Below are 14,659 nucleotides of genomic sequence, written 5' to 3' on the forward strand. Positions count from 1 at the left end.
GTGTCTCACGTCTTTGTTGTTCCTCTATTCCTGTGTTCAGTACATAGTTTCCAGTGGACCATTTCAGTTCCTTTGTTGATGTGTTAACTATATTTTTGAGTGATTTTTATAGTGCTTTCTTTCTAGGAATTCTTTCTAGGTATGCCTTCATTTACTATAATCTACTCTATGTAAATAATAACTTAATTTGAGTAAAATATGGAAACTTTGCTCTACTGTAGTTCCAGTCCTCCTTTGTGCAATTACTGTTATACCTATTAAGTCTATATATGTTATAAATCTAATTATACAGTACTGTAACTGATTGTTTTAGGCTTTCAGTGTCTTTTAAAGAAGCTGTGATAAAAAAGAAAAATTATATAGAATATTTTATATCAAATACCATCTGGTATTATATCCTTACTCCATTACAGCTCCATATCCTTCCTATCTTTTGGACTATTATTTTCATATCTATGATATCTTTAAGTAAGCCCAACAATACAATTTTATGATTATTATTTGAATGCAATTGACTTCTAAATCTGTAAGAGAAGAAAGTAGAAAGCTATATTTTTGCTATCTTATAAAATTGTTTTTATATAATCTATTGGCTCTCGGTTTCTTGGTATGGCTTTGAGTTACTGTTTGGTGTCACTTCCTCCCAACCAAAGCTTTCCTCATTATTCCAGTGAATGCTTCTCTCCTGGCAAAAAATTCTTTCAGGCTTTATTGATGTGAGAATGTCTTTATTTCTCCTTCACTTGAAGGATAATTTGTTGGATATAATATTCTTGGTTAATAGTTTTGTTCTTTCAGCATTTTGAGTATGTCCTCCCACTACCTTCAAGCCTCTGTTCTGACGAGAGGTCAGATTTTAATCTTATTGTGGTTACCTTACACAGGATGAACATTTTTTTTCTCTTGTGACTTCTAAGACTTTGTCTTGGATTTTCAGCAGATGGACTGTGATGTGTATAGATTTGAATCTCTTTGTATTTATCCCACTTGAAATTGGTTGAGCTTTTTGACATGGTTTTAATCAAATTTGGGGAATCTTTAGACATTATTTCTTCAAAAATTTGTTCTTTCCTTTCTTTCTTCTTTTCTGATGAAATTCCATTTACACAGACCTATTAGTATACTTGATGTTGTCTCCCAGGCTTTAAGGCTTAGTTAAATTTTCTTCATTCTTTTTATTTTTCTTTCTGTTCTTCAGATTGAATAATCTCTATTCCCATATATAAATCCACTGATTTTTCTGAAAGTTTAAATGTGCTTTTATCCTCTGTAGCAAATTTTTCATTTCAATTATGGTTTAACGCCAGAATTTCCATTTGGTTATTTTTTCTATTGTCTATACCTCTTTATTGCTATGTTACTGTGTCATACTTTCCTCTAATTCTTTCTGGTTTTCTTTAGTTCTGTGACCATGTGTGTAACAGATGCTATGAAATATTTGTCTGTTATGTTCATAATCAGGAGTCCTGCAGAGATAGTTATTATTGGTTGCCTTTCCTTCCTGTGTCTGGCTTACATTTTCCTAGGTTTGTTTATTTTGTTTCTATTGTTGAACAGTGAAACTTTTAGGTTAGGTGTTGTAGCAACCATAGAATCTCATCCTTCTCCCGGGAGGGTTACTCTTGCCCTTTGTCTTAGTGGCTTCTTCTGCTTGTTCTATGGAGTCTTAACCCACAGTGTTCAGACTCTGACACTCTGATGTGTCAGCACAGTTTTCACTTTTCATTTTTATTTTGAAGCCTAGTTCCCTAGGTGCTGCCCTTGGGCCAGCATATTTCTGTTGTTAGCTAGTGATTGGCAAATGTTTGCTTAGACATCTTGAGCAAGTAAGTCTACCTTGTGCTGTTTAATCAGCATGTGGCCTGGAGAATTTCAAATACAAGGAAACTACGAGTTCTCCCTGGTTTTTACTTTCTGCATTTGCAAGGCCTCACTCTTAGTGGGTATTTTGCTAAGTCCTCTGAGCTTTCTTCATAGGGGGTATAGTATTGCATATACACACAGCCTTCCAGACTAGGAATAAGTGGGCTTTAGCAACCGTGCTCTTTGCTTATCTCCTCCTCCAAATCTTGCTATTAAATTTCTAAAATGGTCTGCAGTTTTTGTAGTTCTTCCAACCAATATGGACTCGATGCTAGTAAAACTTCCCACATTGTTTGCTGCTGTGTCTCTATTTTTTTTTTAAGATTTTATTCATTTATTCATGAGAGACACACAGAGAGAGAGAGAGAGGCAGAGACACAGGCAGAGGGAGAAGCAGGCCCCATTCAAGGAGCCCGATGCCGGACTCGATCCCGGGACCCCAGGATCATGCCCTGGGCCGAAGGCAGGCACTAAACCACTGAGCCACCCAAGGATCCCCTCTCTATTGCTTTTGATAATATCCCTGGGCATGGAACTTTCTATACTTTGTTCCAAATACAGTTATTTCCTTCACCCTCAAACAGAAAGGCAACAAAGCTGTAAATCCACAGGACTGCTCTATCTTCCCAGCTAGAACTTCTATGCTGAAGAACTGGAGGATGGTAGATGCAGTTTCTTGCTAAAATATCATAGATTCTCATTGCTCTTACTGAAATTTAATAGATTTTTTTTAAAAAAATTGAAGTGTGGTTGATACACAATGTTATATTAGTCTCAGGTATATAACATAGTGATTCAACAAGTCTTTATGTTATGGTATATGCTATGCTCACCACCATGTGGCTACCACCTGTCCTAATATATCACTATTACAATGTATAATTATAAGGCACAATTATATGCCTTAGCAGACTTCTAAAAAATAAGTGCTTTTGAGGTGTTCCATGTCCTTTGATTAGTTTCCAGAATTGATGTTTATAACTCTGACCAATTTTATCTGCCTTTTAGAAAGAAGATTTCCTAAGTTCCTCATTCTGCCATTTTGGAAGTTGGCACACCTACATGTTAAATTTCAAAGTGAAACTTGAAAGTGGAAGCTTTGGTCAAGACTCTATGATAAAAGAACTAAGAAATCAAATACTAAAGTAGTTTGTGATACAGCCTGTCCTTTTACATTTTGAGTAAAGCAGGTGGACAAGAACAGTATTTAACTCTCAAATTACATGCCACCTACTTCACCAGTCTTAAGGCTCAGAATAGCAGGTATGTGGGAAGGACTTTGAGAGGGTTTTGTGTTGTTGTTTGTTCATTTGGGAGAGAACTGGTTGGAGTAGAATCCTTTTGGAATCCTTCCTTGGTGAGGAGATCTGGAAGAAATATACCTCCTAACCCCTAATCAAGAGAGGGGCCTTTAAAGAGACTACTCAGTCTATCAGAGAGTTTAATATGCATGTCCTACATAGGCTGGTGTCTAGTTGGGCCTGAGAAACATAAAGGGCACAAGTAGCTGAATGGAGAGTTTCATTTGGGAAGCAGTTGTACTCTCTCTGTTGAGTATTCTCTGTAGACTGAAGAGAACTGGGCAAAAGGATCTTAAATCCTATACAGAGGTTTTGCCTGGTAGGGTGAAAGAACCACAGAAGAAGACCTGTGGACATAGACCACAGGGTGCATGGGGGCTTAGAAGAAAGTATAAGCCTCCAGCTATAATAGAGATGCATTGCTACATTCCAGAAAATACAAGGAAGATATCTCAAAAGTAGAGCATCTTAGAAGAATCTGCAAAAGCATCTATTTATGAGAAAAAGAATCAGCTTTAATATATACCAGGCACAGGGTTCACAAAGCCTGCTTATGATAGTATAGTGAAGTAGTAACTTTCTTGCTCCTGTATCTTTGCCAGCCTTCTCCAGCTAGGAGGTGTTAAAAACCAGAGTTCATGGGTTAGAAGGGTTAGGCTGTAGACAGAGGCAGAGAGAAGCCAATGACCTTATCTTTCCCTGCTGTAGTTGCAGAGGAGAAAAATTTCAACTCTAAATCAAGTTTAATTTTGGATGAATACATGGGCCTAGCATTTTAATTTCTAAATAAGCATATTTAGAAATTATATATATTAGAAATTAAATTAGAGATTAAATATATGTATATATATAAATTAAATATATATAAATATATATGTGTGTGTGTATATGTATATATATCTCCAATTTTTTAGACACATTCTGAGGCTGACCACGGTTTCACCAAAGTAGGAGAAGACATAGCCCTGAGTGGATTTAAAGAGCAAAAGAATGTTTCTCTAGGATTAAATGCCATGAATCATATATGTTTACTTTCTACCTTTTATTTTATTTTTTAAGATTTTATTTATTTATTCATGAGGGAGAAGGCAGAGGCATCAGCAGAGGGAGATGCAGGCTCCTCACAGGGAGCCCGACGTGGGTCTCGATCCCAGAACTAACTCCAGGATCATGCCCTGAGCCAAAGGCAGACGCTCAACCACTGAGCCACCCAGGCGTCCCTATCTATTTACCTTTTCATTTCTAACCTAATAGACATGGACAGTTAGCTATTATAAACATATCTCCTGCTTTTAGCTTTAATATTTGGGCTGTCTCTGTCCAGATCTTCCTGCAGGATACGGTAGTAACCGTGGTGGTGAATAGTTAGGTGGTGAGCACAGTGATTATGAATGGAGTTGCTGGAAATAAGAAGAGGAAATAAAGCTGCTGACACCAAACTTTGGGTGCTAGCAACACATTTCCTCTAAACATTTTGAGTACGAGTCTCATCTCTTCTGAAATATATTAGTTCTGCTTTTTGAAAGAGAGAGAGAGAGAGAGAGAGATTTAACATCCTTGGATATTAGGAATGAAAGAGACCTCAAAATAGAGTGCCAGTACTACATTGTAAATTTCCTTCATACAGAAACCTGACCGTGTGTAATATTCATCCATTCATCCATCCAACAATATTTATTCTGAACCTACTACATTATAGGCTCTGGGCATTAGGGATAACTCTATGAATAAGACAAATGTGATCCCTGACTTTATGCATCCCTTAGTTCTCTCAGGAAAGGCAGACCTTATTTAAGTTGAGTGAAAGGCTTGAGGGGGAGTGCAAAGTGCAAATGGAATCAGTAATAGGCAGACCAGACATACTTTGAAGATCATGGAAGGTTTCTCTGTGGAAAACACACTTAAGCTGAGTCCTGAAGAATGGGTGACTGGGCCTCCCCTCATTTCCAACCTCACCATTCATGAGTCCCTCATCTCTCAGTTTTTCAAACAACCTGCCTGGAACACTATATTCTGAACCCACTCCCTCCTGTCCCTCCAAAGCTAGCTATTTTCCAGAGCCCAGACCTCAGATTGCTCTGTAGTTCTGCTTTTTTGCTCACTTCTCTCATTTTATATATCTCTATTTCTAATTGTTTTCTTTATTTCTCAGATTACTTGTTGTCTGACTGCCCTCTAGAAATGAGGAAAGGGAATATATCTAACTTATTTCACTTTTGCCTCTCCAGACACTGGAATAGTTCTTGATACATAGGAGTTATGCCTTAAATATTTGTTGAATAAATGGATGGAGAGAAGTGGTAGGTTACAGCCATGAGTGAGCAAGAGTATGGCACCACTGAAGAAAGAAAACAGTATGGCCATAACATAGAAAGAAAAGGGAAGGATGGAGGGATAAGACTGAGGGAGTTGATAGAAATCATCTTGAAGTCATGAGACCATTAATTTCAAACTTCCATTGGTGGGCCATGAAATGAATGTAGTGAACTACTATCAGATTTAAACACATGAAATAGAATATTTACTGGATATATTCTTAGGATATACTGTTCTTTGTAAAACTGTCAAATTTGTTTCCATATTTTGTTTATGTGTGTGTGTGTTGTGATATGAAAAGGTTTTCCTACTTTGGATGGCATAAATAGGTATGAAAGCCACACAATAGATATGAAAAAGATAGAAATATTTCTAATTTTAGAATAAAGGAATAAGAAACCACTGGAAATATTTTTGTAGAGGAGTTTCAAGATTCCTTTCCAACTCTTTTTTTTTTTTTTTTTTTTTTTTAATTTTTAAATTTTTATTTATTTATGATAGTCACAGAGAGAGAGAGAGAGAGAGAGAGGCAGAGACATAGGCAGAGGGAGAAGCAGGCTCCATGCACCGGGAGCCTGATGTGGGATTCGATCCTGGGTCTCCAGGATCGCGCCCTGGGCCAAAGGCAGGCGCCAAACCGCTGCGCCACCCAGGGATCCCCCTTTCCAACTCTTGACATTAATTATAGTGTTGTTGCTTTTGCAACATGTGAGTGTGAAGTACCAGGCTAGGCTGTAGTTATTGCCACCTCTAAGTTACTTTATGCTTATCCTAGATATATCCTTTCTGACCACAACACTATGATACTAGAAGTCAGCCACAAGAAAAAATCTGAAAGACCACAAATACATGGAAGTTAAATAACATGCTATTAAACAATGAATGGGTCAACCAGGAAATAAAAGAAGAAATAAAAAAGTACATGGAAACAAATGAAAATAAAAGCACAATGTTTCAAAACTTTTGGGATGCAGCAAGAGTGGTTCTAAGAGGGAAGCTTATAGCAATTCAGGCCTACCTCAAGAAGCAAGAAAAATCTCAAACAACCTAACCTTGTGCCTAAAAAGCTAGGAAAAAGAACAACAAACCAAATCTAAAACTAACAGAAGGAAGTACATAGTAAAGATTAGAGCAGAAATCAATGATACAGAAACTAAGAAAGCAATAGAACAGATCAATGAAACCAGGAGATGGTTCTCTGAAAAAAATCAATAAAATTGATAAACCTCTAGCCAGACTCATCAAGGAGAAAAGAGAAGGGACCCAAATAAACAAAAAGCACAAATAAGAGAGGAGAAATAACCAGCACCACAGAATTATAAACAATTAGCATATAGTTTTTCATAATTTTGTAACATACTGGACAACCTAAAAGAAATGGATGAATACCTAGAAACATAAATGACCAAAACTGAACCAGGAAGAAACAGGAGATTTGAAAAGACTGATAGCCAGCAAGGAAACTTAATCAGTATTCGAAAAACTCCCAACAAACAAAAGTCTAGGATCAGATGGCTTCACAGGCAAATTTTACCAAAAATTTCACCTAACTTTTAAAGAATTAATACTTATTTTCAAACTATTCCAAAAAATAGAAGAGGAAGGAAAACTTCCAAACATTATCCTGCCAACATTATGCTAATAGCAAAACCAGATACAACTTTTTTAGTACAGGGCAATATCCATCGAGCAAAAATACAAAAATCCTCAACAAAATACTAACAGACCAAATCCAACATTACATTAAAAAAATTACCACCATCAAGTGGAATTCATTCCTGGGTTGCAAGGTGGTTCAGTATTCTCAAATCAATCAGTGTGATACATCACATTAATAAGAGAAAGGATAAGAATCATGTGATCATTTCAATAGCTACAGAAAAAGTATTTGACAAAGTACAAAATCCATTGGTGATAAAAACCCTCAACAAAGTAGGTTTAGAGGTGACATACCACAACATAATAAAGGCCGTATATGAAAAACCCACAGGAAGGAGTATCCCATGGAAAAAGGATAGTAAATGGTGCTGGGAAAACTGGACCACTTTCTTACACCAGACACAAAAATAAATTCAAAATGGATTAAGGGCCTAAATGTGAGACCTGAAACCATAAAAATCGCAGAGAAGAACACATGCAATAACCTCTTTGAGCTTGGCCATAGCAACTTCTCTCTAGATAAGTCTCCTGAGGCAAGGGAAACAAAAGCAAAAACTACTGGGACTTCATCAAAATAAAAGGCTTGTACATAGCTCAGCAAACAATCAACAAAACTAAAAGGCACCCTACAGAATGGGAGAAGAAATTTGCAAATGACATATCCTATAAAGGGTTAGTATCCAAAATACATAAAGAACTTCTCAGGGTGCGTGAGTGGCTCAATTGGTTAAACATCTGACTTTAGATTTTGGCTCAAGTCATGATCTCAGGGAAGGGGCAGAGAGACAGGGAGAGAGAGAATCTTAAGAAGGCTCCATACCTAGAGCAGAGCCCACTGTGGGGCTTCATCTCATGCCCTGAGAAGGGATGCATGTGCCCCCATTTTTATTGCATTTACAATAACCAAGATATGGAAGCAGCCCATGTGTCCATCAATTTTTGAATGGATAAAGAAGGTGGTGTGTGTGTGTGTGTGTGTGTGTGTGTGTATACATACATACACACAATGGAATATTCAGCTATGAAAAAGGATGAAATCATTTGCAATTACATGGATGGAGCTAGAGGGTATAATGCTAAGCAAAATAAGTCAGAGACAAATACCGTATGATTTCACTCATATGTGGAATTTGAGAAATAAAACAAATGAGTAAAGGGGAGAAAGAGGGAGAGAAAGACAATCCAAAAAACAGACTTAACTATAGAAAACAAACTGTTGGTCCCCAGAGGGGAGGTGGGGTAGTGGATGGGTGAAATAGGTGATGGAGATTAAGGTGTAGACTTGTGGTGATGAGGACCTGGTGATGTATGGAATTGCCAAATCACTCTGTTGTAAACTTGAAACTAATATAACACTGCATGTTAACCAACTGAAATTAAAACAGAACTTAAAAAAAATTTTAAAGAAGGAAAGCTTGCATGCATTGAGTATTTACTATGTTACAGGCACCTTTCACCATAATTAATTCATTAGTCCTCACTACAACATACAGTACATTCATAGTACTATTCCCATTTATGGTGAATACACTGGATCTTAAAATGTGAAACTGAAGTTTGAATTGAGGTCTTTCTAATCCCATATGGTATTATGGTATTAGTGGTATTTTGACCAAATTATGCTGCTTCGATGAAGAAAATAATATGATTTTCCCTCAGGCATTGTATCCCTGATAGTATCCTGGCATTACTGTACAAGCATATGGGCTTTTCAGCTTCTGGAAAGGGAATTCTCAGGAATCACCAGTGATGCAGCAACATAAAGGCTTTATGCTCTTGGGTCTAGGAGCTTCACATGGCCTATCACGTACTTGAAAGAAGAATTCTGTTAAGAAATTGCTTCACTTCTAAAGGGTTGGTAATATAGGGAAAATGTACATTTTCATTAAGATGAAACAGTACATTATAAGAAGATAGAAATCAACTTTTAGTAATTACAAAGTAAGTGATTAAAAGAAATGTTTTATTTAAAAAATATTTTTTTCTAGTAAAATTAATGATTCTTGATGAACCAGAACAAGGAAGAAAGGAGATTTTCATTTTATACAATTTTTAAATAGAGAACTATGAGTGATTTTTATCTTTCTTATAATATAGCTTCATGGTTTTCATATTACAAATAATGAAGCCAGAGTGGTAGAAAAAATGCAAAAGACACATGTGAAAAAGGACTATTATCCAAAATATACAGAACTCTTAATATTTAACAGAAGATTAACAGCCTGATTTTTAAAATGGACAAAAGACCTTAACAGACACTTCACCAAAGAAGATAGATAGGTGGCAAATAAACATATGAAAAGGAGATCACATCATATGTCATCAGGGAAATGCAAATTAAAACAACAGTGAGATTCCACTGTATACCTATTAGAATGGCCAAAATCTAGACTGCTGACAACATACACTGTAGGTGAGGATGTGAGCAACAGAACTGCTGAGTATTTCCCGTGGGAATGCAAAATGGTACAGACACCCTGAAAGATAGTTTGGTGGTTTCTTATAAAATGAAACATATTCTTCTATTTGATTCAGCATATAGAAGAATATATTTGCCCCTTGATATTTACCCAAAGGAAATGAAATCAATCTTATGTCCACAGAAAAAGTTGTACATAGATGTTTATAGCAGCTTCATTCACAATTGCTAAAATTTGGAAACATCCAAGATGTTCTTCAGTAGGTGAATGGATAAATCTAAAAAAAAAAAAAAAGAGTTATCAAGCCATGAAAAGACATGGAGAAAATGTATTAAATACATATTACTAAGTGAAAGAACCCAATCTGAAAATCTGAAAAAGCCAATGTGAAAAATCACATACTATGTGATTGCCACTATGTGACATTCTGAAAAAAGCAAAACAATGGAGTCAAGTAGAAAGATAGGTGATTGCCAGGGGTTGAAAGATAAGGAGGAAAGAATAGGCAAAGATTTTTTACGGTGTGAAAATACTCTTATGATACCATAATAATGGATACATGTCATTATATATTTGTCAAAACCCATAGAATGTAGAACAGGAAGAGTGAACTCTAAGATAAACTATGGTCTCTGGGTGATGATGATGTATTAGTGCAGGTTTATCAGTTGTAACAAATGTCCCACTATAGTAGGGGATGTTGGTAAGGAGCGAGACACTGCATGTGGGTCTGGGGGGCAGAGAGTATATGGGGAGATCTCTGTACCTTCCTCTCAATTTTGCTGTGAATTTAAAATTGCTCTAAAAAATGTTAAGCCTTTAAAAATAAAGGCACGAATAGATAAATAGATGCTATTCTTTTTGCTTAAAAAATGATGAAGTGAATTTAAAAATTCAAAGGCACTTCATGAGATCCCATTTGTGTAAAAACAAAATTCAAATTCTTTCTTTTCCTTTTTACTTTAAATATATGAATATGCGTTGGATAGTCTGGAAGGCTACACATCAAAATGAAATCGTGATTATACTTTATTCTTGATTTGTTTCCATAGTTCATATTTGTAAAATTAACCATGAGTTATTTTGTATAGCTCTAGAAATGTGATGTTTAAAAAGAAAAGAAACACTTTAAAGTTTTAATACATTTTATTCTGAAATAAAAATGTTTTAGAATTTATGTATTTATCATAAACAACAAAGGCATTTGAAAAGATGTTCCAAATTAGATGTGACACATATAGAATACTAACATATAGGTATATATTGGGGGAAAATATCTATGATGGAAGAACAAAATGTTTATTGAATATTTTTTTAAATTTTAAATACTATAGAATAATTGTAGAAGAAAGCAAAGTATATAAAGTATTTTTTCATTATTTTTTCATATTTTTCATTCCTTTTTAACTGCTTCCAGATTAAACTGGTATTTTAGAATGAGTAAACTTTTTAAAAAATATCAGCGCTGAAGTGGAAATTCAATATGAATGTATCTTTAAAGTTCTTAACAAATAGCTAAGGTAAAAAATGTTCCTTTCTTATGAATTTGTGTTACACTGGCCCAATTGAGAAAACAATGACATGTGGCTTTTTAATGAGAAACAGTACAAAAATAATTTTAATTTTTTTGTAAGTTCAAGGAATGTCTCATGAAATACTTGGCCAATGCAAAAAAAAAAAATCTGGAGTTTCCTAATAACTACTAACAGAATAAATTTGAACAAATAAATATGGAAATTTAGCTGTACTATCAAAATATGTTTACCCTTTCCCTAAGTTATGTGTGTATACTCGGTCATGTAAACAATTGGGAACTCAGTCTATCTGGTTCCCTTGGGTGGACTTTTACTTCCTAAGATTCATATTTATCATAATTTAAATCTTAGAACTGCATCCAAGAGGAAGCTTAACAATAGTGATTGTTTATTTTGTAGGTTTTAAAGAAGCTAGAGTGCCAGAGAAGACCTTTGAAGTGTGAAGAGATTTCCTGTAATTAAAACCAAAATGTCATTTATAGATCCTTATCAGCACATTATAGTAAGTCACTTACTGTTTATATGTCCTTTCTGGGAGGGAGGGAGATATACTTCTGTGTATTGGTAGCATTGGCTAATAAAGTAAAAGTCTATGACAAATCCAGAACCAGAGATGCTTGGAGGGGAAAAAAATGCCAAAACATGTGTAACAATACAGAACTTCCATGGAACGATAAAAAAAGAGGTTACCACTTAGCAATGATCTGCCTATGGATGTTCTACCCTTACTACTAATAAAAGAATTATTGAATTGAAGGCTGTATTTTGATATGTGTTGCCAGGGTAAAGCATTCTGTAAACTTTCCTTTTAAAAAAAAAAAACAAAAAAAAAAAGAAAAAAAAAAAAGAAAAAAAAAACCTTTCCTTTTGCTATGCTTAAACCAATAGGTGGTTAGTTTATAGTAAAGAGTAACCAAATTTTAGTATGTATTTTTCCAAAACTTAATTGGAAGTATACACCTTCTTTTTTGATTGAAATTGAGATCTAGTTAGGTTTATGGATTGGAAATAGTTTTTATGGATATTAAGGAGCAATCCAGAGTTTTATTATTACTTAAAATGAAGCACTTGTTCTCTTACCCTACATCCTTCTCTAGCTACCATCCTTTCTCTGTCCCTGCATGGAGAGCAAGGATTAACATACTACAGTTGTTTTCTAGTGTTTTCTTGTGCTCTATTCACAACTCAGATCATTAAAAACTGGACTCAGCTTTTCCAATTCACAAAAAAGCCTCCTCAGGGGCCTCTTTTGGTGCTGAATTCAAAGGACCCTTCAGTAACCACTACAACCCTTCCATCAACACCCCACCCCCACTGGTCATTCTCTTCTTTAAACTCTTCCAATTTTCAGATTTCTCTGTTTCTGTTTCCTGTTTTCTTGCAATTGGTTCCTTCTCAAGAACTTTTCTTTGTAAGCTGCTCTTTCTTTTGGACTTTTTTTTTTTTTGATTGAGGTTTAACATATATAAAGTGCATAAATCTTAGTTGTTCAGCTTGATGGATGAACCTATGTATTCCGCTCATGAAACCATCATCCAGATAAAAATACACAGCATTAAAAGTAACCCAGAAGAGTTGCTTATGTCCTTTCCAATCAATAAACTCCACAAGGTAACCAATATTTGACTTCTTTTACCATAGATAAGTGCTGCCTGTTTTTGGCCTTCATGTAGATAATCCATGAGATTCATTCATGTTGTTATAAAGCAGCAGAATTCTACCCTTTTACATTGCCATGTGATATTTCCTTATCCGAATATACTACAAGCTATCTAGTCCCCTGATAACTTATCATCTCCTCACTGAATGGCAGTGGTGCCTCTACTGTAAATCAAGCAGCCTTATGTGTGTAGCTTGATTTCTATACTGTTCTGTTGGTCTATTAGGCTTTATTATATAATGTCAATTGTATAATATGTCTACCTTAATTTCTGTAGCTTTGAGATGTATCATATATTTTATAATCAGTTTGTCAATTTACACACACACATACACAAAACTACTGAAATTTTTATTGGCACTATAATGATTTTATAGACTAACTAAGGGAGAGATGATATGATAATGTTGAATCTTCCCACCCATTAATATCCCATGAATCTAATCCAAAACTAATGTTATTTAGATTATCTTTAATTCTCCAAGGAGTGTATTGTAGTTTTCAGTATGAAATCTTTTATAGTATTCCCCACCCCCACACCTGCAATTTCAGTGTCTCGTGGTCAGACTTTATACAGAAGCAGATGATCCTCCTTCTGACATATCTTCAGAAGGTCAATAGTAACCTAACACTATTACCTCACAAAGCCTGTGTCGTTCACTCACTTCATCTCATCACCTAGGCATTTTATCATCTCATATCACCACAAGAAGGAGTGTGAGTACAATACAAGACACTTTGAGAGAGAGAGCACATTCACTTAGCCTTTATCACAGTATATTATTATAGTTGTTCTATTTTATTATTAGTTATTTAATTTCTTACTGTGTCTAATAGAGAAATTAAATTTTATCATAGGTATGCGTGTATAGGAAACAAACAGTATACAGGGAGTTTGTACTATCCACAGTTTCAGGCATTCATGGTGGGGTGGCAGGGAGGTTGCTTGGAATGTATCCCCTGAGGCTACAGAGGGATTACTATATATCTTTTTTTAACTGTATTTCTTGATAGTTGATGTTTTAGTGTCATTATATGTAGATTTTATTTTCCAATTAGTTTGCATTCATATCAAGATACAATTGATTTTTGTAGATCCAGTAAATTTACTGAATTTCTTTATTAATTTTAATAGTTTTAGATTCTTTTGGATTTTCAACTTATACATTACTGTTATCTGTGAATAATGCCAATTTTATTTCTTCCTTTTAAATTTTTAAATATTTATCTTTCAAGCTTTATTAATTGTAGACCATCTACTTTAGATGTAGCACATAGGTTTGGAAATACCATATTTTCATAATTGCTAACTGAAAAATATTTTTATTTCATCTGTCTTTTGACTCATGGGATACTTAGACACGTTTTATATTAATTTTCAAACAATTGTCTTTGATTTCTAATCTAATACCAGTACATTCAGAGAACATACTCTGCATGATTTTCTGTTGTTTGTAATATGCTTATAGATAATTTTGGCCTAGCATATTGTCTATTTTGCTAAGTGTTCCATGTACAACAATATGTTTCATTTTCTACCTTTGCTTTATGGATTTTGAAGATATGTTATTAGTTCATATAACTTCTGGATGATATATTTTTCTGTCTAATTGATGTTTTATCATTGTAAGTCCTTTTTTTATCTCTAATAACAACTTTTGTTATTAGATTAAATTTTACTTTGTCTTTTATTATTTTGACCCTTTCCAATTTCTTTGATTAGTGTATGCATCCTTTTATGTTCAAATTTATACTTTTCCTTATATTTAAGGTGTGATGTTTGTTAAAAGCATATAATCAGAGTTTAAAATGAGATGATCGGGATCCCTGGGTGGCGCAGTGGTTTAGCGCCTGCCTTTGGCCCAGGGCGCGATCCTGGAGACCCGGGATCGAATCCCACGTCAG

General features: G+C 34.9%; 1 protein-coding gene across 8 annotated transcripts in view; it reads left to right on the top strand.

The window, feature by feature from the left end:
• The window catches only part of PLA2G4A (phospholipase A2 group IVA), a 151,277-nt gene that overhangs the window by 17,017 nt on the left and 119,601 nt on the right, over positions 1-14,659 (top strand). For 5 of the 8 annotated variants that reach the window (XM_038542332.1, XM_038542330.1, XM_038542338.1 and 2 more), the window contains one exon: positions 11,494-11,596. In XM_038542332.1, coding sequence (XP_038398260.1) covers positions 11,564-11,596 — 33 coding nt within the window. In that variant the 5' untranslated portion in view covers positions 11,494-11,563. Of the gene's footprint in view, positions 1-2,871; positions 3,127-11,493; positions 11,597-14,659 lie in introns of all 8 variants that reach the window. The other 3 variants (XM_038542331.1, XM_038542334.1, XM_038542333.1) reach the window with 1 other exon arrangement.

The sequence above is a fragment of the Canis lupus genome, chromosome 7, assembly GCF_011100685.1.
Source record: "Canis lupus familiaris isolate Mischka breed German Shepherd chromosome 7, alternate assembly UU_Cfam_GSD_1.0, whole genome shotgun sequence".
Classification (NCBI taxonomy): domain Eukaryota; kingdom Metazoa; phylum Chordata; class Mammalia; order Carnivora; family Canidae; genus Canis; species Canis lupus.